Raw genomic sequence first — 23883 nt, forward strand, 5'->3', positions numbered from 1 at the left:
ATTTTAGCCTTTTTAATAAATGTTGTTATTGATGTTAAGCTCACCATGGAAAATATCATATATTGTTATGTATATACTAGGTTAATTATTTAAAGACTGAAGTGCAACATAACTAGATTCTAAATAATCTATTTTTCAAAACACACAACAGTTCAAACAGTAAAAGTAAAGTCAAAATAAAGAATATTTTATTCTTAAGAATTGTTTAATTTAAAGTGGTTTAGTTGTAATAGATGGTTAGATTCAAAATAGTTTTCAAGAGTATGTACAAAAGATACTATTTTTTTTCTAGCATCAGATAAATTAGACATAGTACATTGAGAAAAATGTTTCTCATTTCTTTCCTGTTACCTTTATTGATTTCATTGCAGAGATGTTAACATAGGAAATAGATTATTTTGTTATTTAATTTTACCTTCCAAAAGCAGATGAAAAATGTGAGGTTCTTTCCTGTTGGTTTTTTTGAATTAGCTCTTTTAGATTCTAAAAGTTTAGTTCCTAAAGAAATAACCGTGTAAATAATTTTAATGTCTCCTCTAGTGAAGGGTAGGCAACTTTGGCTCTTTTATGATTCAAGGACTTCAACTCCCAGAATTCCTGAGCCACCATGGCTCAGCTTGGAAACCTCTCCCGTTCCTCTCAGCATGGCTGCTCAGGATTTCTGCGAGTTGAAGTCCACGAGTCATAAAAAAGAGCCAAGATTGCCTAGCCCTGCAATAGGCTTAGGAAAGCCAATAGAGGAAGCTTTTTTTTGCTTGAAGTTGTAAACTCTTAAACATTCTTGCCTATATCATATTAAAATAGTAAGAAGGGAAAAAGGAAAAAAAGTGACTACAGTAGTGGCCAAAATTGTGGAAACCTTTTGGGAAAAGTGTATTTTTTAGGTTTGATGGCTAATAACACCACTTTTTTGGGAGTAGTACCATAAAATTACAGTATATATCAATGGAAAGATAATTTAATCAAGAATGTAATGCAACAAAGTTTGTTCAATTATCTGTACTGTATTCTATGAAAGGTTATAGCCAAATAATCAGAAAAAGGAAGCACAACTTGCTTAGGTTGATATCACGTAGCTTTCCTAAATCTGATTTTAGCCAATGAGCATGAGTGTTTAGGGAGCCAATCAGGTGTCATCTTGTTTTGGCAATGAGCCAATCAGATCACAGTAGGATTCAGTTATTGATGTCATGTATTGAAGCTGAGAGGAGGACATTTGTCAGTGTGCTATGTGATCGCTATCAAGTTGGTTGGGTGAGCATCTAAAACGTAATAAAATTAAAGTAATGTTGCCAAGAGTTGACTGGTTGCCCAGAAAGTGATGTAAAATAGTATTATTAAGTGAACAAGGCTACAGTTATAAAGAAATTATAAGAAAAATTGGTGGAAACTTAACCAAAGGTGACATTTCTACTGTATACTTTTACCAAAAGGTTTCCATAATTTTTGAAATAGAAATTGTAGAAGTACTCTGAAATTCACAACACACCAAACAAGACAATAACGCTAATCTCTTTTGCATTTCCAGAGTCTTATCATGGTATATGATTCTTACTATCTAGTTACCTTTATGAAACATGCATTATGAGAAACCAATTTCTATCTTGTGAGTAGGTTTTTTTTTTTGATAATATTTGTGGACCAAAAGAACCTGTGCAACCTGAACTTCCTTCTGGTATCATAAATTTCTAGCTTGGCTAAGATAGATTTGAAAAAAGTTCAGGACCTCTGTCCAGCAATGTTCCTCAGCTTTGGCATGGGACTTCATCTCCCCTCCCCATATTGTGGGCATAGTACTACCCCGGATAGAAGAGATGAAGCAAATTGGGGATCCAGGTGGTTCTATCATATGTCCAGCCTTAGGGTAAGATAATAACCTACAGTTAGTTCTCCCACACTTCTTTGCGTGGCCCAAAGCCACTTCAGCAAACATCTTACTGTTCAAGCTTTGGTCAGCCTCTCCTACCACAAACAGAATGTGACCCTGGGCTTTTCCCACAGGAATGGCGGAAACCTCATGAACTGAATCTAGAGGATCTCCCATGACATTGAAACTGGACATCAATCCTATTTCATTGATGAGAACCGCCTCTGCCAAGTAGGGAACAGCAGGGATGTTGATATCGCGAAAATGGAGGGGTGCACCATTCATACTTGTGGCACCATTGATGCACACTGCAGCTGCTATTTCCTCTAAGAAGGTTCCCATGGCTAATGCAATTTCAGCTCCTTTGGACAAGCCAATGACTCCAGCTCTTGGACCTCTTACCTGGGTGGATAAGGAGAGAAATGTACATATAGACAAGGTTAAAAAATAATTCACAGAAGCTTGAAAAGAGGTCATGCAAACATAACCCAGAGAAAATGGAAATACTTAATCCTGATCCAAACATTTATCAAAAAAGTCTAAATACAGAGAATGAATTTGTCAAAGGATGCGATGGAATTCTCCTGGGCAAAGTATAAACTTGCCCAGTGTTTGGTTTTAAAATTTGGCACTTAATCCTCCTGTCTTGTGTAGTCATAAATAAGACTACCTGAGACCTCTTGGGAAGTTAACAGTGTCATATTTGTGGGTTTAATCCCTTTCAGTGTTTCATGCTTAATATGATTGGGCAATTATCAATGAATGGGCATACTTCTCTCAGTCCGAATCTGGTCAGTTTAGCCCTGTGGTGTCTCTGGCATTGTCCATAGCACTGTCCAGTCTTGAAGTGCACTCAGCAAGAGCTCCCTGAAGTTCCCAATCTGCCCTTAACCAGAATATTTGGTTCCTCTTCACTCACTAGCAGTGGGCTAAATCAGATCTTTCTCACCCACCCAAACAAAGTTGTTTCTCTCTTCTTATTCTCACTGCTGCCAACTGGTGAAAAAAAGATGCTGCTCTAGCAAGCCAGTTACAGTAAACTGTATTATGTTTTCCATTATTAGACTATACTTCCCTAGACTATTAATGAGCAAAATCAAGCAGCCACTGGCTTAGTTTTGTGGGACAGCAGGGGAGTGATAGAGCTGACCCTCACTGCTTCACAGAGGGTTGGTTTGTTTTTTTTGCACTCCAAGGCAAGAACTGAAGCTTCTGTCTTGTGCACATTATCTCTTTAACAAACCTATAATAGGATGAATTTTCATTTTCAGATAACTGAAATAATACCTTCACCAACTTTTATGTTTAGGCTTTTCATCCTCACAGTGATCTGTAATTTGTCTTTCTGAACACCTAAATAAATTTTAGAATTAAGATTTAATTTAATTTAATTTAATTATAGGACTTATATGCCGCCCTATCTCCCAAAGGACTCAGGGCGGCTAACAACAATAAAACAACAATAAAATAATAAATACAAATATTAAAAGAGATTAAATTTACAAAGCCCCACTAAAAACCAATAAAAATTAAAACAAAATTAAAAACCCCATCTTCAGTCCAGGTCGGCCAGTTGGAAAAGGTTTGTCTTTAGGTCACAACGAAAGGACCGGAGATCTGGGGCCATCCGAAGTTCTCAGGGGAGCTGATTCCAAAGGGCAGGTGCCCCAACAGAGAAGGCCCTCCCCCTGGGGGTCGCCAGCCAACATTGTCTGGCTGATGGCACCCTGAGGAGGCCCTCTCTGTGTGAGCGCACAGGGCGATGGGAAGTCGTTCCTGGGAGCAGATGGTCCTGTAAATATCCCGGGCCTAAGCCATGTAGGGCTTTATAGGTAAGAACCAGCACCTTGAACCTCACCCGAAGGGCAACCGGCAACCAATGCAGCCCACGCAGGAGGGGGTGTAATATGGGAGTATCGGGATGCTCCCATCACAACCCGCGCGGCCGCATTCTGCACCAGCTGGAGCCTCCGGGTGGTCTTCAAGGGCAGCCCCATGTAGAGAGCGTTGCAGTAATCTATACGGGAGGTGACGAGTGCATGAGTGACTACGTAAGGCAACTCGGTCCAGATAGGGGCGCAACTGGCGCACCACGTGAACCTGGGCAAATGCCCCCCCTGGCCACGACTCCTATATGATGTTCTAAATTGAGTCGTGCATCCAGGAGGCCCTATCAACAGGAGGCAACACATCTCCCCCCATAACCAAAGATGGTAAATCTTGGACAACACGAGATGCCGATACGTAGAGCCACTCGGTCTTGGCCAGGTTGAGTTGGAGCCTGTTCTTCCCCATCCAGATTCATACCACTTCCAGGCAACGGGACATCATGTCGAGGGCATCACTGGGTTGGTTCGGAGTGGAGATGAAAAGCTGGGTATCAGCATATTGATGATACCTCACTCCGAAACCACATATGATCTCACCCAGTGGCTTCATATAGATGTTGAACAGGAGGGAAGAGAGGACTGACCCCTGAGGCACCGCACAATCAAGGGGCCTTGGGGTTGACCTCTGTCCTCCTGCCAACACCATCTGCAAACGGCCCGAGAAGTAGAAGAAGAACCACCATAGAACAGTGCCTCCCACTCCCAACCCCTGGAGACGTCGCAGCAAGATACCATGGTTGATGGTATCAAAAGCCGGTGAGAGATCTAATAGGACCAGGACAGAGGAATAACCCCTATCCCGAGCCTGCCAGAGATCATCCACCAGCGCGACCAATGCCATCTCCGTGCTGTGCCCGGGCCTGCAACCCAATTGGTACGGATTCAGATACTCAGTTTCCTCCAGTTGCTAGTTTTACATTTAAATATTTAAAAAGCAACATGGCGGCTGAGTTAATAGATAATTCAATAACATACAGATATCTTTAGTACTACTCTCAAACTATTACATCAAATATTTCCTCTCTTTTCCCCTTAGTGCTTACTATCTCATGTTTAAACTAATATAATTCTTATTATATCAATTAAATAAAAATAACTTACATTTATCAATAATTTTTAGTTTATACATATTCTTCATAACTATCCATGTCCTAATTAGTTTTTCCCAATTTTTAGTTTCCCATTAATATTTAAATTTAACATTTAATATTTATAATTTCCAAGTTTTAAATAACCAGAGTTCCCTTTATCTCAATTCATCACAAAGCCTAATGTTCAGGATACACATCTTATCTATTTGAATATATCCTATTTCTCGCCATCTTATATCTACTAATTAATAATACAGTATAACATTCTTATTTTCTATTAATTTCCAAATGTCTTAAATTTAGTAACCAAAATTCCTCTTATTTCAACATTAAATACTTCCTCTCTTTTTCTCTTGGTCTCTACTATCTCATATTTAAGCTAGTTTTACTTTTACATTCAACTTTTATAAGCAAATTAATATTCAAGTTTAACTTTTAATATTTATACTTCCAAGTTTTAAATAACCAAAGTTTTATCTCAGCTCAGCTTTTTTTTAACAAAACCTAGTATTCAAAATACACATCTTGTCTATTTGAGTTTGTTCTATTTTAATTCTCACTAAAAAGTCAAAATCCCAATTTTCTTCAGCTTTATTCTAGCTTTCTTTTTTTAAAAAAATATATATTTTATTAGATTTTTTTAACATAACATAAATCATTCAGTAATTTGTAAACAGAATGTTGTCTGGGTAGCATTTATAAGACAATCCTTAACAATTAATTTCTATGATCTATATTCCATATGTTAATTTCATTTGATTTCCCCTTTCCCCAAAATATCTTTCTTTGCAAAACATTAGATTAAGACAATTCTCATTATTTTAATTAACAACAGTTAAGTATATAGTTTCAATAATCCTATTTGTCATTTTAGTTGCCTTATCATAAATCCTGTTACCGTGTTTATTTCAGCTTATTTCTCACACCAAATTCTAAATATTCTTACAAGTGACAATCTTTTCAACATTTAACTATATTTACATTGGTGGATTTAATTCTGTTTTTTCCATATAAACCATCTCATGCTTTTATATTTCTTAATCAATAAGTAAAAAAAAGTAAAAGGAGAAAAGAAGAAAGAGAGAGAGAGAAAAAGGGAAACAAGAAAAAAAAGACAATTTTTCGAGATGAAGGATGATTTGGAGCTGCGAGACATTTGGAGAGAAAGACATTCACAAGAAAAGGATTATACTTTTTTTCTGATAGACATCAATCTTTTTCCAGGATTGACTTTATATTAACGACTAATTATTTTTTTTCCAGGATCAAGAAAATAAAGATTTGTCCAAGAACTATGTCTGATCATAGTCCAGTCTGGTTAGAGATTGACAAGGATAATAGAGATAGGCGCTCTTGGCGCTTAAATGAGAACTTGTTTAGAAATCAGGGAAACGTGGAAGAATGTAAAAAACAGATGAAGGACTTTTTTGAAACTACCGTATATACTTGAGTATAAGCCGAATTTTTCAGCCCACTTTTTGGGCTGAAAAACTCCACTTCGGCTTATACTCCAGTCAACCCAAAAAAAGAACTGTCCCTTCGTTCGGAACAGGCTGCTGAGAGAAGCTGCCTCGCCTGCTGCGCCCCCAACAACCGCCGCTGCCGCTTTCCCCCCCCATCGCTCACCCGCTGCCCCCGAAAATGCCGCTGCCGCTTCCCCCCCCATCGCTCACCCGCTGCTCCCAAAAATGCCGCTGCCGCTTTCCCCCCATCGCTCACCCGCTGCCCCCGAAAATGCCGCTGCCGCTTTTCCCCCCCATCGCTCACCCGCTGCCCCCGAAAATGCCGCTGCTGCTTTTCCCCCCCATCGCTCACCCGCTGCTCCCGAAAATGCCGCTGCCGCTTTTCCCCCCCATCGCTCACCCGCTGCCCCCGAAAATGCCGCTGCCGCTTTTCCCCATCGCACACCCGCTGCTCCCGAAAATGCCGCTGCCGCTTTTCCCCCCCCATCGCTCACCCGCTGCTCCCGAAAATGCCGCTGCCGCTTTTCCCCCCCCATCGCTCACCCGCTGCCCCCGAAAATGCCGCTGCCGCTTTTCCCCCCCATCGCTCACCCGCTGCTCCCGAAAATGCCGCTGCCGCTTTTTCCCCCCCCCATCGCTCACCCGCTGCTCCCGAAAATGCCGCTGCTGCTTTTCCCCCCCCATCGCTCACCCGCTGCCCCCGAAAATGCCGCTGCCGCTTTTCCCCCCCCATCGCTCACCCGTGCCACCCCGAAAATGCCGCTGCCGCTCGCCCGCTCGCTCGCTTCCTCGCCCGGGGACCAGCACCAGCCAGCCAGCCCGCCGGTGAGAAGCCCGGCCCGGAGGTGAGGGGAGGGAGCGGAGTCGCTCACCCGTGCTTTCCCCCCCCATCGCTCACCCGTGCCGCCCCGAAAATGCCGCTGCCGCTCGCCCGCTTGCTCGCTTCCTCGCCCGGGGACCAGCACCAGCCAGCCAGCCCGCCGGCGAGAAGCCTGGCCCGGAGGTGAGGGGAGGGAGCGGAGTCACTCACCCGTGCTTTCCCCCCCCATCGCTCACCCGTGCTTTCCCCCCCATCGCTCACCTGTGCTTTCCCCCCCGATCGCTCACCCGTGCTTTCCCCCCCCATCGCTCACCCGTGCTTTCCCCCCCATCGCTCACCCATGCTTTCCCCCCCCATCGCTCACCCCTGCCGCCCCGAAAATGCCGCTGCCGCTCGCCCGCTTCCTCGCTTCCTCGCCCGGGGACCAGCACCAGCCAGCCAGCCCGCCGGCGAGAAGCCCGGCCCGGAGGTGAGGGGAGGGAGGGGAGTCGCCGGGGACGCAGCCCGGGGCCCACGTGGAAACAACACAACGCTTGATACACACACACACACACACACACACGCACGCATGAGGAGGGAAACAAGCTTGACTGAGGAGGGAAACAAGCCCCCCCCCACACACGCAAGCACGAGGAGGGAAACAAGCTTGACTGAGGAGGGAAACAAGCCCCTCCCCCCCCCACACACACGCACGCACGAGGAGGGAAACAAGCTTGACTGAGGAGGGAAACAACGCTTGACTGCCCCCTCCCCCCCACACACACCCACCCACGAGGAGGGAAACAACGCTTGACTGCCGCCTCCCTAGCAGACCTCCCCATTCCTGTTAGAAATGGAGCCCAGTACTTCTAGTACTCTTGCACCAAAACAAAGACGCAGGTCATACGAAGCTGCTTTCAAACTAAAGGTTGTGTTAAGAGCAGAAAAAAGCAATAACAGTATTGCAAGTAGGGAATTTGGTGTTGATGAAAAACAAGTGAGGGAGTGGCGGAAAATGAAAGCTGAGTTGGAAAAGATTCCAAAGGCAAAAAAAGCTCGACGTGGTTTAACAACTCCATATGTGGCTCTAGAGGCTGAATTGCATGAATGGGTTATGGAGTGTCGTCAAAATGGTTACTACGTAACACGCATGGGAATTCGCTTACGTGCCCTTCAAATGGCTAAAGATGACAAATTAAAAGTACCAGGCATTGAAAATTTTGTTGCGTCAGCAGGATGGTGTACTGGCTTCATGAATAGGTATGGCCTATGTTTGCGGCAAAGAACAAAGATTTCACAGAAGTTGCCAAAAGACCTTGATGAAAAAGTGATGTCATTCCATTCATTCATCATAAAACAAAGAAAGATCCATAACTATGACCTGGGAGATATTGGGAATATGGATGAAACACCTATGACCTTTGATCTTCCAAGCAACAGAACCGTGGCAAGTTTGGGAGACAAAACTGTTTTACTCAGAACCACAGGTAATGAGAAAAACCATTTTACAGTTGTTCTGTCATGTTTGGCTAATGGAACTAAGCTGCGGCCTGTCATTATTTTTAAAAGAAAGACCTTGCCTAAAAAGGTCAAATTCCCACCACGAATTACAGTGCGCCCACATGTTAAAGGCTGGATGGATGAAGATGGAACAAAAAAGTGGCTGGAAGAAGTTTGGAATGGACGACCAGGAGCAGCCTTAAAGAAAAAACCATCATTGCTAGTTTGGGATATGTTCAGAGCCCACACATCTGATGACATAAAAACATTGGCAAAGTCTTCTCAAGTTACTTTAGCCGTTATTCCAGGTGGGCTTACATCTGTATTACAGCCCTTAGATGTGTGTTTAAATAAACCTTTCAAAGACCGTGTGCGAAAGATGTGGTGCGAATGGATGTCATCTGGTCAAGCCCGACTAACAAAAGGTGGAAATATGATGAAGCCTGACATAGAACTGATAGCAAAGTGGGTTCGTGATGCATGGGAAGAGATTCCAGAGGACATGGTGAAGCACGCCTTCAGGAAATGTGGCATAAGTAATGCTATGGATGGCAGTGAAGACACTGCTTTGCATGAGGAGGACAACTGTGATAGTGATGACAGCGAACTCTGTGACAATGTATATGATGATAACCTCACACCAGCTACAGCTGAAGCTCTGTTTGCAGATACAGATGAGGAGGAGGAATCCAGTTTTGAAGGATTTTGATGCTTGTGTTTTAGCTTGGTTGCTTATTGAGTTAAGGTTTTTGTACATTTAAAGTTATTGTTAATACTTTAATATTATATATTGTTTTTGTTGAATATACTGATAATATATTGTTTTTGTTGAATATACTGATAATATATTGTTTTTGTTGAATATACTGATAATATATTGTTTTTGTTGACCCTCTTTTCCACATGCCTCAATTAAAGCAATTTTATTGTTATCTACCTGTATTTTTATTTTTGAAATTTACCGTGAGCTGCTGCATTTCCCAGCCTCGGCTTATACTCGAGTCACCAACTTTTTCCAGTTTTTTGGGGTAAAATTAGGGGTCTCGGCTTATAATCGAGTCGGCTTATACTCAAGTATATACGGTAATATGAACAAGGGTACTTCTATGGATATGGTTTGGGATGCTAGTAAAGCTTATATGAGAGGGGTGTTAATATATATGAACAACAAATATAGACGTAACTTGGAATTTAGGAGGAAAGAATTAGAGAATGAAATTAGGGAAAAAGAAAAGGCCCTAATTTTGAATCCATCGGATGTGAAGATCAAAGAGGTTATTAATTTGTTAAGAGGACAGTTTGACAAGTTGATGGCTGATCAGGTGGCAACTAACTTACGGTTTGCTAGGCATAATACTTTTTGCAATGCCAATAAACCAGGCAGATGGTTAGCTTACATGTTAAGGAAGAAGCAAAGGGCTTCTAACATAGATAAAATAGAACATAAGGGTAAGGTTGTGTATCAACAGGATCTTATTAAGGAAGCTTTTGTAGACTTTTATTCTAAATTATATGCTAAAGATAAGATTAATGAAGCAGATATTGATGTATATTTGAGGAATGCCAACATCCCGGTTCTTACACAAGAACAAAAGGAAGAGATTAATCAATTGATAACAGAAGAAGAAATTCTTTTAGCAATTAAACAATTGAAGGTGGATAAAGCGCCAGGCACGGATGGACTGACTGCGGTGTATTATAAAAACCTACAATTGGAGATGATAAAGCCATTAAGGGAATTGTTTCAGAAAATTCAAAGGGGAGGAGGGGTGCCTCCGTCTTGGAAAACTGCTTTTATTTCTCTGATTCCGAAGGAAGATCACGATGTCACTCAAGTAAGAAATTACAGACCAATATCACTTTTGAATACGGACTACAAGATATTTGCTAAGGTTTTAGCTAACAGATTGATGAGGGTTTTGCAACAGATAATTCATGGTGACCAAACTGGGTTCATTAGTGGCAGACAAATGAAAAATAATGTGAGGCATATAGTAGACTTGTTGGAATTTTTGGAAAGGAACAACCAGATCCCTGCGGCACTGATTTTTCTAGACGCCGAAAAAGCCTTTGATCAATTGGATTGGCAATTTTTGATGAAAGTATTAGATAAAATGAATTTTGGGGATAAATTTTTACAACCAATTAGGGCATTATATCAAAAACAAACAGCCCGAATAATAGTAAATAATAGTTTGACTGAGGTATGTAATATTGAAAAGGGCACAAGACAAGGGTGTCCGTTATCACCTTTATTATTTGTTTTAACATTGGAGATATTATTGATTAAAATACGGAATTCGGAAAAAATTAAGGGAATTCAAATTAGAGATCAGGATTATAGATTGAGGGCGTTTGCAGACGATCTGGTTGTTATGGTGACTCAGCCAAAAAATTCTGTTGTGGACCTGATGGAGATAATAATGCAATATGGGAAGGTTTCTGGATTTAAGGTTAATGTACAAAAAACTAAAATATTGGCTAAAAATATGACAGTATTGCAAAAGGCCTTTTTAGAAGGGTTAACTGGATTTGAGATTGTTAAAAGGGTTAAATATTTGGGGGTGTATTTGTCACCCTCAAATGCAAAGTTATATAAAAATAATTATGAAAAATTATGGGGAAAAATTCAAAAAGAATTGGAAAGTTGGAAAAAATTACAATTGTCTCTATTGGGAAGAATTGCAGCAGTGAAAATGAATGTTTTGCCGAAATTTTTATTCTTATTTCAAATGATACCTATTCTTAAAAAGGACTCAAATTTGGAGGAATGGCAAAAGGGTATCAATAAATTTGTATGGGCAGGAAAAAGGCCACGAGTTAAATTTAAGATTATGCAGGACACGCGTGAAAGAGGTGGTCTTAAAATGCCCAATTTTAAATTATATTATGAAGCTGCTGCGTTGTCAGCGATAAGTGACTGGATTAATTTAACCCAAGGGAGATTATTAAATCTTGATGGCCACGACTTGTTATTTGGCTGGCATGCATATTTATTGTATGATAAGAAGGTAGATAATGTGTTTAAGGTGCATATTTTAAGACAAGCATTGCTGAGAGTTTGGAAAAAGTACAGACATAAGCTAAATTACAAGATACCTTTATGGGCAATACCGAAACACGCAATAGAAAATATAAATGTTGGGTTCAAACATGATGTGACTACATACAAGGAAATCTTAAGTTTGGAGAGGAACGTATGGTGTTTGAAGCCGTACAATTTTCTACGAGAAGAGAAGATTGTTCAAACCTGGTTTCAATATGGGCAATTACGGGCCAGGTGGAAAGAAGATCAGAAAATTGGTTTTTCAATGACTGATGAAAATCTGGTAAAGCAAATTAGAAATCAGGGTCCAGCACATATCAAACGGATATATCTTGCATTGATAGAAATTGACTCAGAAACAGAACTTGTTAAAGATTGTATGATAAAATGGGCTCAGAATATTCAAGAAGTTATCACAATGGACACTTGGGAAAAGATCTGGGTGAGGAACGTAAAATTTACGCAAGCTCAAAATTTAAGAGAGAACTTTTACAAAATGTTTTATAGGTGGCATTTAGATCCTAAAAAGCTTGCAAGTATGTATCCGAACTATCAACCTAAACGTTGGAGATGTGGTGGCGAAGATGCAACGTATTTTCATATATGGTGGACCTGCAAAAAGGTTAAAGCTTTTTGGATTAAAATCTGGTGGAATATGCAGAAGATATTTAAGCAAAGGATAAAGTTTTGTCCGCAATTGTTTTTATTGGGCATAATTACGGATACTACTGTTGTGGACACTAAGTTGATGTTGAACTTAATTACGGCAGCAAGACTTTTAGTAGGTCAATATTGGAAGAAGGAGGAACTGCCGACTATAGAAGAATGGACTTTAAAAGTTTCTGACCTGGCGGAAATGGCAAAAATATCGGCTTATTTGAAAGACCACTCGCAACAACGTTATATTATGGAGTGGAAAAAGTGGATTGATTACATCCAGAACAAATATGGTACTAAAGTTTCATTTAGCATTTGTATAAGTTTTGATGTGATACTAGTATCGTTTGTAGTCATTTTATATGAGCTAGAGTGCGATAGACTTAATAGCTTATTGTTGTTAGCATATGGTTGTTTATGATTGTTTTTACTTTTATACCTTGTATTTAGCTCTGGGAAGTCGGGGATGGGGAGGGGGGAAGGGGAGGGGGGAGGGTTAGGGAGGGTGAGAAAGGGTTGGGTGGGGGGTGGGGGGGAGGGATTGTTAAAGATAAAATGTACTAAAAACTTTTCAATAAAAAAAAGAAAAAAAAGACAAGAGCACTGAGATACAAAAAATAACATATAACTTAAAATATGTATTCCTCCTAATTTAATATATATTTATTCCCTCAATTTCTTATTCTTTTTGACCATAGCTAAGAATGTATTTAACCTGTTTAAACTTTGAGCATTCCATTCAATAGTTCTAATCATCTAATCCTTTAACTCTCATTCAAAACACATTTTTATGCTTTTCTTATTGTCACATTTAAATAACTAAAACATTTGCTTTTGTTTAAATCATTTCAACTTTTTTCAGAGGAATAAAAAAGGAAAAAAACAAATTATATTAGTTAAGGGGGAAAAATTATCCCTCTAAGAGTAATATATTTCAAAGTTTTTCCATTTCTTTAGCCATATTCAAACAAATGTTTCTTTTTAAAGTATTCTTTCTGATAAGCACCATCTTCTTTTTCTTGAATTTTCATTTTAGTCTTTTTTCTCTGGTCGTTGCCTTTCTTAATCAATATGTTTTGCTGCATCATTTGTTTTCCTGTAAGGAATTTTTTCTCATTCTTTTCCTTATCTTCAAAGTTGCTTAGACGTGTTGAAATATTTCCCATTTGAATTAAATCATAATTTTTTATTGTATATGGTTCCATCTTCAAGTATCCTCAAAATTATATTTAGTCATCTCTCCTGTATTTTCCTGAGAAAGTTCTTGAAGTAAAATTAAGTTGAAAATAAGTTGTTTCATGCTCTCAAGATTATTCTGCATTTCCTTGTAGTTTAAGGTCATTGTCCTTTGAAATTTTTGCTGCTTATCATATGCTTCCTTTTGTGAAGTGATCATTTTATAAGGTTCCTTCTTTAAGTGTCTATCCTCAGAATTTTGTTCGGTCATCTCTACTGTATTTTCCCGGGAAATTAAGTTGAAAATGAGTTCATTCATGCTCTCAAAGTTATTCTGGATTTCTATGTAGTTTAAAATCATTGTCCTTTGAAACTGTTGTCGCTTATCATATGTTTCCTTTTGTAAAGTATTCATTGCTTCAGCTTTGTTATTCTCACTTTGTTTACACAGCTGCATTTTCTAAAAACTTTGAGGTTCAGAGAAAAAAAATCCTCATCCACCAACAGGTGTCAGCATTTGTTCATTTTTCATGTCTTTCTAGTCTTTTTTCTTTCTTTGAAGGGTAAGTTTCACCGCTAACTAAAAGGGAGGGAGCAGAGTCCCCCTCCCCCTTTCCTTCTTCAGAGATCTCTTATTTGGGGGACTTTCTTCTTCAAGAAAATAGGTAGGATAGAGAAAATCAATATTCTTAACCCAGATTCAAGTATGCTGTTTAAGATCCACTTAGTTTAAAAGCTTATGGCTTCTGTTGTTTCAGCTATTGCTGGACATGGAGTTAGCCAGCCTTTTCTTCTGTTGGTTTCTGGGAGGCTTTTCCTGGACTGTTCGGAGAGACCGCCCTCTCTTCTAAGTCCCTGGGATTTCCTTCTTTCATTCCACCCCTTCAGGGTGGGTTCTGGACCCTTAGGGTCCCCAACAAAAAGAAATTTCAGACGAAGAATTCGGCATTCCGAATCTTCCAACTGCTTCACTGAAAAACAGCTCTAACTTTCTTTCTTTGCTAACTCACCTTCCAAGTCTGAGCTTTTAAATCATCAAATAGATCTCCCTGTATTATTATATATATTGTTTGAAGTAGAAAAGGCCATCCGGTCGCCATTTTTTTGGAAGGACTAACAAATCATCTCTCTATTTTTCCATCCTGACGTAGTTGTCCTGAAATGTTTATCTTCCCTTCAGTGTTCTTCTTCTTGATCCTCAGGTTTCTTCTGGTTTATATAGAAAGTCTTTTCCCTTTTCCATGTTATCAGCCTGGGTTTTCCATTAACTGTGTTTGTTGGTCAATTGAATCTTCTATCGTAGTATTTAATTGTTCCACTTCTTCTGTTACATTCTGTGTGGTTAATTCTTTAGTTGTAATCAAAGTTTGGATTCGTATATCTAGGCTGACATCTTGTTCTTTTCTGTAGCTTCTTATTTCATCAGTGGCTGTAAGAATAGTTTCATAAATTGCTTTCAACATAATCTGTTCCTGATCTTCATCAATATTCTCTTAGTAGAGTGTTGAGTTAAAAGCTTTACAATCAGAGAATGAAAATAATTTTGTCACTGAGTATAGAGCACAGCTGGGCTTCTCACAGTTGTTATCTCTCAAGGTTGCAGTCTTATCTATAGTCTAGGCTTCAAGCCAAGACTCTTTTTAGGCAATAACAAATTGTAATATCAAATTTACAGTGGGACAAAAAAGTATTTAGTCAGCCACCAATTGTGCAAGTTCTCCCACTTAAAAAGATGAGAGAAGCCTGTAATTTTCATCATAGGTATACCTCAACTATGAGAGACAAAATGGGGGAAAAGAATCCAGGAAATCACATTGTAGGATTTCTTATGAATTAATTCGTACATTCCTCGGTAAAATAAGTATTTGGTCACCTACAAACAAGCAAGATTTCTGGCTCTCACAGACCTGTAACTTCTTCTTTAAGAGGCTCCTCTGTCCTCCACTCGTTACCTGTATGAATGGCACCTGGTTGAACTTGTTACCAGTATAAAAGACACCAGTCCACAACCTCAAACAGTCACACTCCAAACTCCACTATGGCCAAGACCAAAGAGCTGTCGAAGGACACCAGAAACAAAATTATAGACCTGCACCATGCTGGGAAGACTGAATTTGCAATAGGCAAGCAGCTTGGTGTGAAGAAATCAACCGTGGGAGCAATTATTAGAAAATGGAAGACATACAAGACCACTAATAATCTCCCTCATTCTGGGGCTCCACACAGGATCTCACCCCGTGGGGTCAAAATGATCACAAGAACGGTGAGCAAAAATCCCAGAACCACACAGGGGGACCTAGTGAATGACCTGCAGAGAGCTGGGACCAAAGTAACAAAGGTTACCATCAGTAACACACGCCGCCGCCAGGGACTCAAATCCTGCAGTGCCAGATGTGTCCCCCTGCTTAAGCTAGTACATGTCCAGGCCCGTCTGAAGTTTGCTAGAGAGCATTTGGATGATCCAGAACAGGATTGCATCCAAAGAACACCATACCTACTGTGAAGCATGGGGGTGGAAACATCATGCTTTGGGGCTGTTTTTCTGCAAAGGGACCAGGACGACTGATCCATGTAAAGAAAAGAATGAATGGGGCCACGTATTGTGAGATTTTGAGTGAAAACCTCCTTCCATCAGCAAGGGCATTGAAGATGAAACGTGGCTGGGTCTTTCAGCATGACAATGATCCCAAACAGACCACCTGGGCAATGAAGGAGTGGCTTCATAAGAAGCATTTCAAGGTCCTGGAGTGGCCTAGCCAGTCTCCAGATCTCAACCCCATAGAAAACCTTTGGAGGGAGTTGAAAGTCCGTGTTGCCCAGCGACAGCCCCAAAACATCACTGCTCTAGAGGAGATCTGCATGGAGGAATGGGTCAAAATACCAGCAACAGTGTGTGCAAACCTTGTGAAGGCTTACAGAAAACGTTTGACCTCTGTCATTGCCAACAAAGGGTATATAACAAAGTATTGAGATGAACTTTTGTTATTGGCCAAATATTTATTTTCCACCATAATTTGCAAATAAATTCATTAGAAATCCTACAATGTGATTTCCTGGATTCTTTCCCCCCATTTTGTTTCTCATAGTTGATTACAGGCCTCTCTCATCTTTTTAAGTGGGAGAACTTGCACAATTGGTGGCTGACTAAATACTTTTTTGTCCCACTGTAGCTACAAGATGTTGCCCATACCATTTAGGGTTTTTTTTAAGTCCAATTTTTTTATAATCCTTGGTCCAATTTTACTTCTTTTGTAGTAAAACCCCAAATCTTCAATAAAAATAAATCTTTTAGTCCACAAATTTTAGAAAGAGAAAGATCCAGTGAGAATTAGGTTATTCTTGCAATGTTTTAAACTCTCCTGCATAGTCAGTCACCGCTGTTTTTAGAGGGTGGGGTAGAATCTCCCTTCCATCTCTTACAGGGGGAAAATACTTTGGGCAGCTTATACTGTACAGGTGGAAAAGGCAGAAGGAAGAATCTTGATGTGTGTAGCTTTATGAAAAACAAAGAATGGAAGGAAGAATATAATAGCATTCCTTAAGAAGCTCACAGAGAATGCTAACATCTGTTTTCTTCTCAGACTGTGGGACATCTAAATAGTGAGGCAGACTCTATTTGAATGTTCTGAAAAATTTCCTAACACCAAGCAGTAGTTCAACAATGGATCTAATCAGTCGAAGAGCTAGAGGGCTCCCCTTCATCTAAAAGAGGTGTTTTAACTTTAATTTCTGTGCAGGGTAGAAGATTGGAGTTCATGGCCTCAGTGGCTCCATCCAACTCCATAATTCTAAAGGAAGCTAAACAACCTGGCCTTTCTTTTATCATAAACTGCTATTGTGAAGTGGCCCAAGATGAAACTTAAAAAAATTCAGGATCTCATTCCAGGAGTGCTCCTGGGCTTCAGCATGAGGCTTCATTTCCCCTCCCCACTGGATTGGCAAGGGAGAAATCAGAATTGGGTAGGCATAGCAAACTGGAGAACCAGGGGGTTCTATCAGATGTCCAGTCCCTGGATAAGACAACAGGCTACAATGATTTTTCCCACATTTCTTTGCTCGAGTCAGGGCTGCTTCAGCAAACGCCTTGCTATTGAAGCTTTGGTCAGCTTCCCCCACCACAAAGAGGATGTGCCCTTGGGCCTTCTCCACAGGAATGGTAGATCCTTTAAATGTTTCATCCTGAGGATGTCCGAAGCAATCAAAAACGGATATAAATCCCATTTCATTAATGAAAATCTTCTCATATGGGTAGTAAGCTCCAGGGATACTGACATCATGAAAGTGAAGTGGTGTACCACTCATTATTGTTGGACCATTGATGCACACTGAAGCCACTACTTCCTTTAAGAAGGTACTCATGGCCAATGCAATTTCTCCTCCTTTGGACAAACCAATAATTCCAAGTCCTGGACCTCTTACCTAGAGGAGCAAATACAGAGAGACATACAAAAGTTTAAATCAGTTTCTTCCTTAAAACAATGAGGGGTGATATCAAAGTTATAAAAATGACATACTAATGCACATGCTGTTTTATTGTAGATCTGCACATTCAAAAATGAACTTTTCTTTCTGCCAGCCAGCCAATACGTGACAAGAAAATATGACAGACAGAAGGAAGGAAGGAAGCCTGAAAAAAATGTTGCTGCTTTTATGAATCAGCTCATTAAAGCAGGGCACTTTTAAGCATGACTCTTAATTGCATATTGTTGCATGTTTTTCAGCTACACATAAGGAAGCCTAAGGAAAAAAAATTGTATGCTTTAATGAAAACTGAGAGGGTGGATATAATGGGTGTGTCCACAAAATGACAAAAGAGCATTGTAGCATTGAGGGGTCAGCAATGTATCACAATGCACATACAAAAGGTGGCAATGCAGCGCTGCTCTCATCATTCTGCCCTCAGGAACAATGCTACTGATCTTTGCTGTGCTATGCTGGTATCAGGCCCAAAATCCCTTTAGCTGGTTACAGTAGTGGCCAAAATTGTGGAAATCTTTGGGGAAAGTGTATTTTTGAGGTTTGATGGCTAACAACACCACTTTTTGGGGGGGAGTAGTACCAGGGCTTTTTTTCTCATAGAATGCTCAGAACAGCATTCTGGCACCTTTTTTTTGCACACACACAAAAAAAGCTTTTGCACAAGCTGTGCTACTACCAAAAAGTTCATCTCGGGTCTGAATTCCCATGCAGTGAAAAGGAGAGGGCTTGCAACTTCTGGTTGTAGTAATCCATGTTTCTGCATACTGAGATAACCGGCCACTTGTACAAATACAGAGCCTATCATGCTTTTATATTTATATGGAACAGATACATTACCTGAAAATTTAGGAGAGAAAAAATTGTGTATATATGTATTTTGGTTCTGACTTTAGAAGCATTTGGCATGTCTGCACTGCCAATTGTACTTTTAATTATATACCTATAAATACATCACTCGTGACATAATTTTTGGAATGTGCAAAAAATTTGAACCAGCCCAGAAACTCATTTCCCATTGTTTGTGTATATTTATAGGAAGTAAACCCTGAAATAGATTTGGAAAGAGCAAGGACTTCGATTAAATGGAAATGTTGCTAAGCATAGAACTGTTGAGTTAATTTGCAGCTGTTTCTGCTGTTTTCTTTTTATGTGCTTATGATTTTACATCACATTTTAAAATCAGCTAAATTGAATAGGAATAAGATTGTGACTGAAAGAATACTAATTCTGAAATACAGTAAATATATTTAACAAGTAACGTTAAATTTAGCTTTAGTGTAATTTGCTTGCTTACTATAGCTAAAACTGGAAATTATATTTCTAAAGCATTAGTATGGATCATTGAAAAGAGCAAAAATTTAATATTTATGATTCAAAAATATATTTGTCTTAAATACAATAAATTAAATGTATGCTAAGAATTGAATATATAATTGTTATATAAATAAATATATAAATAAAATTATATAAATAAAAGATTAACAAGATGAGTGTTCCGGCACCTTTTTGTTGTTGTTGTTGTTGAAAAAAAGCACTGAGTAGTACCATAAAAATATATATGAATGGAAAGATAATTTAATCAAGAATGTAATGCAACAAGGTTTGTTCAATTATCTGTACTGTATTCTATGAAAAGTAATAGCCAAATAACCAGAAAAAGGAGGCACAACTTGCTTAGGTTGATATCAGGTGGCTTTCCTTCATCTGATTGTAGCCAATGAGCATGAGTGTTTAGAGAACCAATCAGGTGTCATCTTGTTTTGGCAATGAGCCAATCAGATCACAGTAGGATTCAGTTATTGATGTCATGTATTGAAGCTGAGAGGAGGACATTTGTTAGTGTGCTATGTGATCACTATCTAAGTTGGTTGGGGTTTTTTGTGTTCTTTCATTTAGTGAGCATCTAAAATGTAATAAAATTAAAGTAATACTGCCAAGAGTTGACTGGTTGCCCAGAAAGTGATGTAAAATAGTATTATTAAGTGACAAAGGCTACAGTTATAAAGAAAATAGAAGAAAAATTGGTGGAAACTTAACCAGAGGTGGCATTTCTACTGTACACTTTTTCCAAAACATTTCCACAATTTTGGCCACTACTGTATATCTGACAGATGCATAGCATTCTAAGTTTGTATGAAATATTCTGCATAACAAATAGAGAAGAAACTCTAGGATCTTCCTGAGTGCCAACAAGAAGTTTAAGAAAAGATATAATCTCATGCACACCTTAGGATTTTTCAAGAGCAGTCTGGTTGCTTCCTCAAAATACTCCAGATCTATTACTTCCAGAGTCTGTGGTAAATCATCATATGCAAAGTAAGCCAAAGCCAGAACTGCAAAGCCTTTGCTAGCCAATAAGCCAGCTCGAAATTCGATTAGTCCTCCAGCTCCACCAAATATGTCAATCAGTCCTGGAAATGGCCCAGGGCCTGGTGAGGCAGAGAGGGAGAAAAAACAAGGATAAGTGAAGAAATGAAAAACAAAGAGTAAAATCCCTTTTGTCAAATACATTACTTTCTCTGATTTGGGAACAATGCTCTTAATGATGTCTAGAACTGCATTTGCTTTTTTTTAGTAGCAATGTCATACTGCTGAGCCAAATTTAATTTTCACTTAGCTCCTCTTGCAAAATCTTTTTCATAGGTACTGTTGGCAAGCTGTGCATCTCACATCTTATTTGTGAGATGCATGAATGACTTTTCGTTGTGTCTCAGTTAAGTTTCTTTCTGTCATTTTGTTCCATTTCTCTAAGCTACTACGTCCGTGTTCAACTTTATCTCTAGGGCATCAGCTATTTCAGCTAATTCTGTGACATCTGCAGATCTGAAGAGCATTCCCTCTACCCGATCATCCAACACATTAATAAAAAATATTGCATTGTATCAGACCCAGGCTGAAGTTTGCAGCACTGAATTCAGTATCTCACTTTAGTTTCACGAAGAATTATGATTAAATGAGCATCTGAATATGATTTTCAGATCACTATATATCCTAACTCAGAGGTCCCCAACCTTTTGGGCACCAGGGACCAGTTCCATGGAGAGAACTTTTTCCACAGACTGGAGTGTGTGTGTGGTTTTGTGTGCTGTCCCGCAGATGGGGCTTTGCTTGTTTGCGCGGTTGCTGGCATGCCACGGCCCAGTACTGGTCCACGGACTGGGGGTTGGAGACCTCTGTCCTAACTGACATGTCACTCAACCACAATCATCCAACCTGCTGTCATGGATACTTTGTCAAATGCATTGATGAAATCTTGATTATATAGTGTTGTATCTATAGCATTTCCATAACCTATGAAAGAAGTTAATAGAAAGTAAAGATTAGTCTGACCATGCTAACTTATAGTGGTGAGTAGTAACAGACTCTCATAACTGGGGTAGTCCACGAATACTGTGAATTAGTACTACTCCAAATAAGTAAGCTTCAAATATTTCTTGTCATTTGGTATTTCACATTCCCTAAGATATTCCAAAGATAATGATTTGACCAGATCATCAGCAAGTTCTTTCAGGAATCATCTAGGCCAAAATATTTGGTTTAAAGATTCCTTTAAAGTCAATAAGTGTTCCCTGACTATGTTTCTGTCCAATGGAGTGCTTATCAATTTCTCAGGAAAGACTGGGATGTCTAATTCTCATAGCTCATTTACAAATTATTGTTTTTTTCTTTGGACATAATGATGACAAATAGCCTTTTCTTGTTCTTAGCATCTTTCACTAACTTCAACTGATTTTCAGCTTTAGCTTTCCAAACATCTGTGCAAATCTGGGTGACCCATTTGTTCCCTTCCTTGTGGCATGACATGCCTTTCTACTTTTTATATATGCCCCCTTTTCAGAAAGTGTTCAAACCTTTACTAAGAATTGTGCATGGGCATATGGTCTCTTTTATCAGTACCATGATCCAACTTGGATAAAAGAAAACAATCTGTGCTCATATACACAGAACAGCCAATCAGAGAGGCAGATGTGGAGAAGGAGATCAGATCTTTCAATCTAGCTATAGCAGGTGGATACTTCAGGAATTTTAATATTAGAAATCAGTGTGGGAACTGCTAGGGGTACCAGGAACCAAGAAATTTGGGAAGATATGGCATTTATCAATAAAATATAGATCCAGGCAAACTTGTGAAAATGGTTTCCTGGTCTGGCTGATCTCAAAGGGCTAACGAATTATGGGATTGCTCATCAATGCACAAATCAACACTGCTTCCATGCTGGCTAGGAAGTCTAGGCACTAACACCCTAGATACATTTGGAGGCACCATCCACTGCAAGCAACAGGTTGAGGCAATAAAGGGAAATGGAAAAGAAAACAGAATTCAGTTTCCATACCTGGAGGCAAGAAGAGGGCTCCCCGGACCCGGCCAGACTTAATTGGGATGCGTTCCACTCCGGGGGCTGTGTACCATCGTTCCACAGTGCAAGTAGCCAATGGTTCATCCGTGGGCAAGGGCGTAATCACAGTAGAATTAAAGAGGCTAATCTGAACATAGAAGGGGCTGCCTGTCACATCACGTTTGAGCAGCCTGTGGAACATCTTCTCAGCTTTTAGAGTGTAGAAGAGGCCCATGGACCACACGCCTGTATAGTTGCCTCCCAGAGCAGAGGCCTCTGCCACGTCTACTTCTCCATTCTGATTGGCTTGGTAAAAGGCTCTGGCTGCAAACTTCACTCCCCTTTCATCTGTCAGTGATGCATGTAAGGTCACAAGCTGGGCGGGTGCCAGGCCAGAGGCATAAATCTTCACTGGTGAGTCAGCAACAGAGACTTCAGGAGTGACACTGAGGTGGACCATAGCTGCCAGCTCTTGAGAGTACCTGGGGAAAGTCAGGCTCCTCATCATATAAATTTGGGACTGGTTCAGTCTCCTTATCTCTCCCCTCTCAAACCATGCTGGTCCTCAATCTGTGGTCAAGGTGTCATCTACACTGCTCTGCCAGTCCTATGTTGCAATGCTGAAGTATTTCAGAGGTGCCTGTTTCATTAACTTGCTCAGACATTTCTTAATCTGAGAACCCAACACTAGGACCAATTGGAGGATTTCATAAATGCTCCTAAATTGTTTTTTTTGGGGGGGGGGAAGGGGGGTTTCACATCAATTGAAATGCATCTCATGTAACCAACTGTGGATATCTTTTGTGAACACACATCTACAATTTCCTACTTTGAAATGATTGGCATCAACTGGTTTATGCTGCAGATCAGTTTGCAAGATTATCAAAATGTTGTTAAAACCAGCAGGCGGGAAAATGAACAATAAGAGCTTTGGATCCACACCTGTGTGAGATCATCTTTCCACAGGCAATTCCAAACTTGATGACTTTGCAGTTCACTATGAATACATCAAGACAGCTAAACAAACTTTCCTTTAAGTTAACTCCCTCCCATGGAGCAGATGAGGGGAGGACAAGGCAAAGCTTGTCAGGATTTTGCATGCCCCCTTTACCTTCCAGCTGCTCCTCCCCAAAGTGAGCCTCTGGATTTGTCTGATTGCAGAACCAGCTTCTCACAGCCACTTTCTTTTCTCTCAACCGTAATGGAGAGGCACAGTACACAGTCCAACCCACAACAAATACAATACCTTTCAGTTCCAAACTTTTCCAGAATAAAGGCTTGCTCTGCCAGCTGATGGCTAAGGGGGAAAAAAAACTTTGAGCAGAACTCCGAACTGTTTCCCACACTCTTCTCTGCAGCAAACAATTTCCTTAAAGAAGATCCAGTGAAGATTTTGGAAAATAAGGAGCTGGATCTGCACCATGTGACTCGAACTAATTCTCAGGGTGATATAAAAGTTGGAATGGAATTTAATAGACTGGAACGAGCAATTTTAGAAAGAAATGGGAACAGTAAAGTACAGTATTCTATTTGTTTTTTGCACAATCACTTTACAGAGTGATTAAATAAATAATGCTTT

At 39.9% G+C, this 23883-nt stretch overlaps 1 protein-coding gene across 2 annotated transcripts; it reads right to left on the minus strand.

Annotated features, from left to right (window-relative positions):
- Positions 1-232: 232 nt before the first annotated feature.
- LOC310636421 (acyl-coenzyme A amino acid N-acyltransferase 1-like) lies at positions 233-23642 on the minus strand. Of its 2 annotated transcripts, XM_083356236.1 has the most exons (5): positions 23551-23642; positions 22302-22786; positions 20194-20396; positions 17761-17907; positions 233-2269 (listed from the first exon to the last, which is right to left on the minus strand). In XM_083356236.1, exons 2-5 carry the CDS (start codon positions 22762-22764, stop codon positions 1679-1681), a joined length of 1404 nt encoding a protein of 467 aa, XP_083212362.1. In that variant the 5' UTR covers positions 22765-22786; positions 23551-23642; the 3' UTR covers positions 233-1678. The 2 variants fall into 2 exon arrangements, with proteins under 2 accessions (XP_083212362.1, XP_083212363.1); XM_083356237.1 differs by lacking the exon at positions 17761-17907.
- Positions 23643-23883: the final 241 nt, after the last annotated feature.

Source organism: Vipera ursinii, assembly GCF_947247035.1.
Source record: "Vipera ursinii genome assembly, chromosome: 1".
Taxonomy (NCBI): domain Eukaryota; kingdom Metazoa; phylum Chordata; class Lepidosauria; order Squamata; family Viperidae; genus Vipera; species Vipera ursinii.

Excerpts from the sequence above, each read along its gene's own strand:
- LOC310636421 (XM_083356236.1), bottom strand. The coding sequence starts at position 22,764 with ATGGTCCACCTCAGTGTCACTCCTGAAGTCTCTGTTGCTGACTCACCA. Across the intron at positions 20,397-22,301 it reads AGCCCTCTTCTTGCCTCCAG|GCCCTGGGCCATTTCCAGGA; the intron begins GTATGGAAACTG and ends CTGCCTCACCAG. Across the intron at positions 17,908-20,193 it reads TGCTCTTGAAAAATCCTAAG|GTAAGAGGTCCAGGACTTGG; the intron begins GTGTGCATGAGA and ends TTGCTCCTCTAG.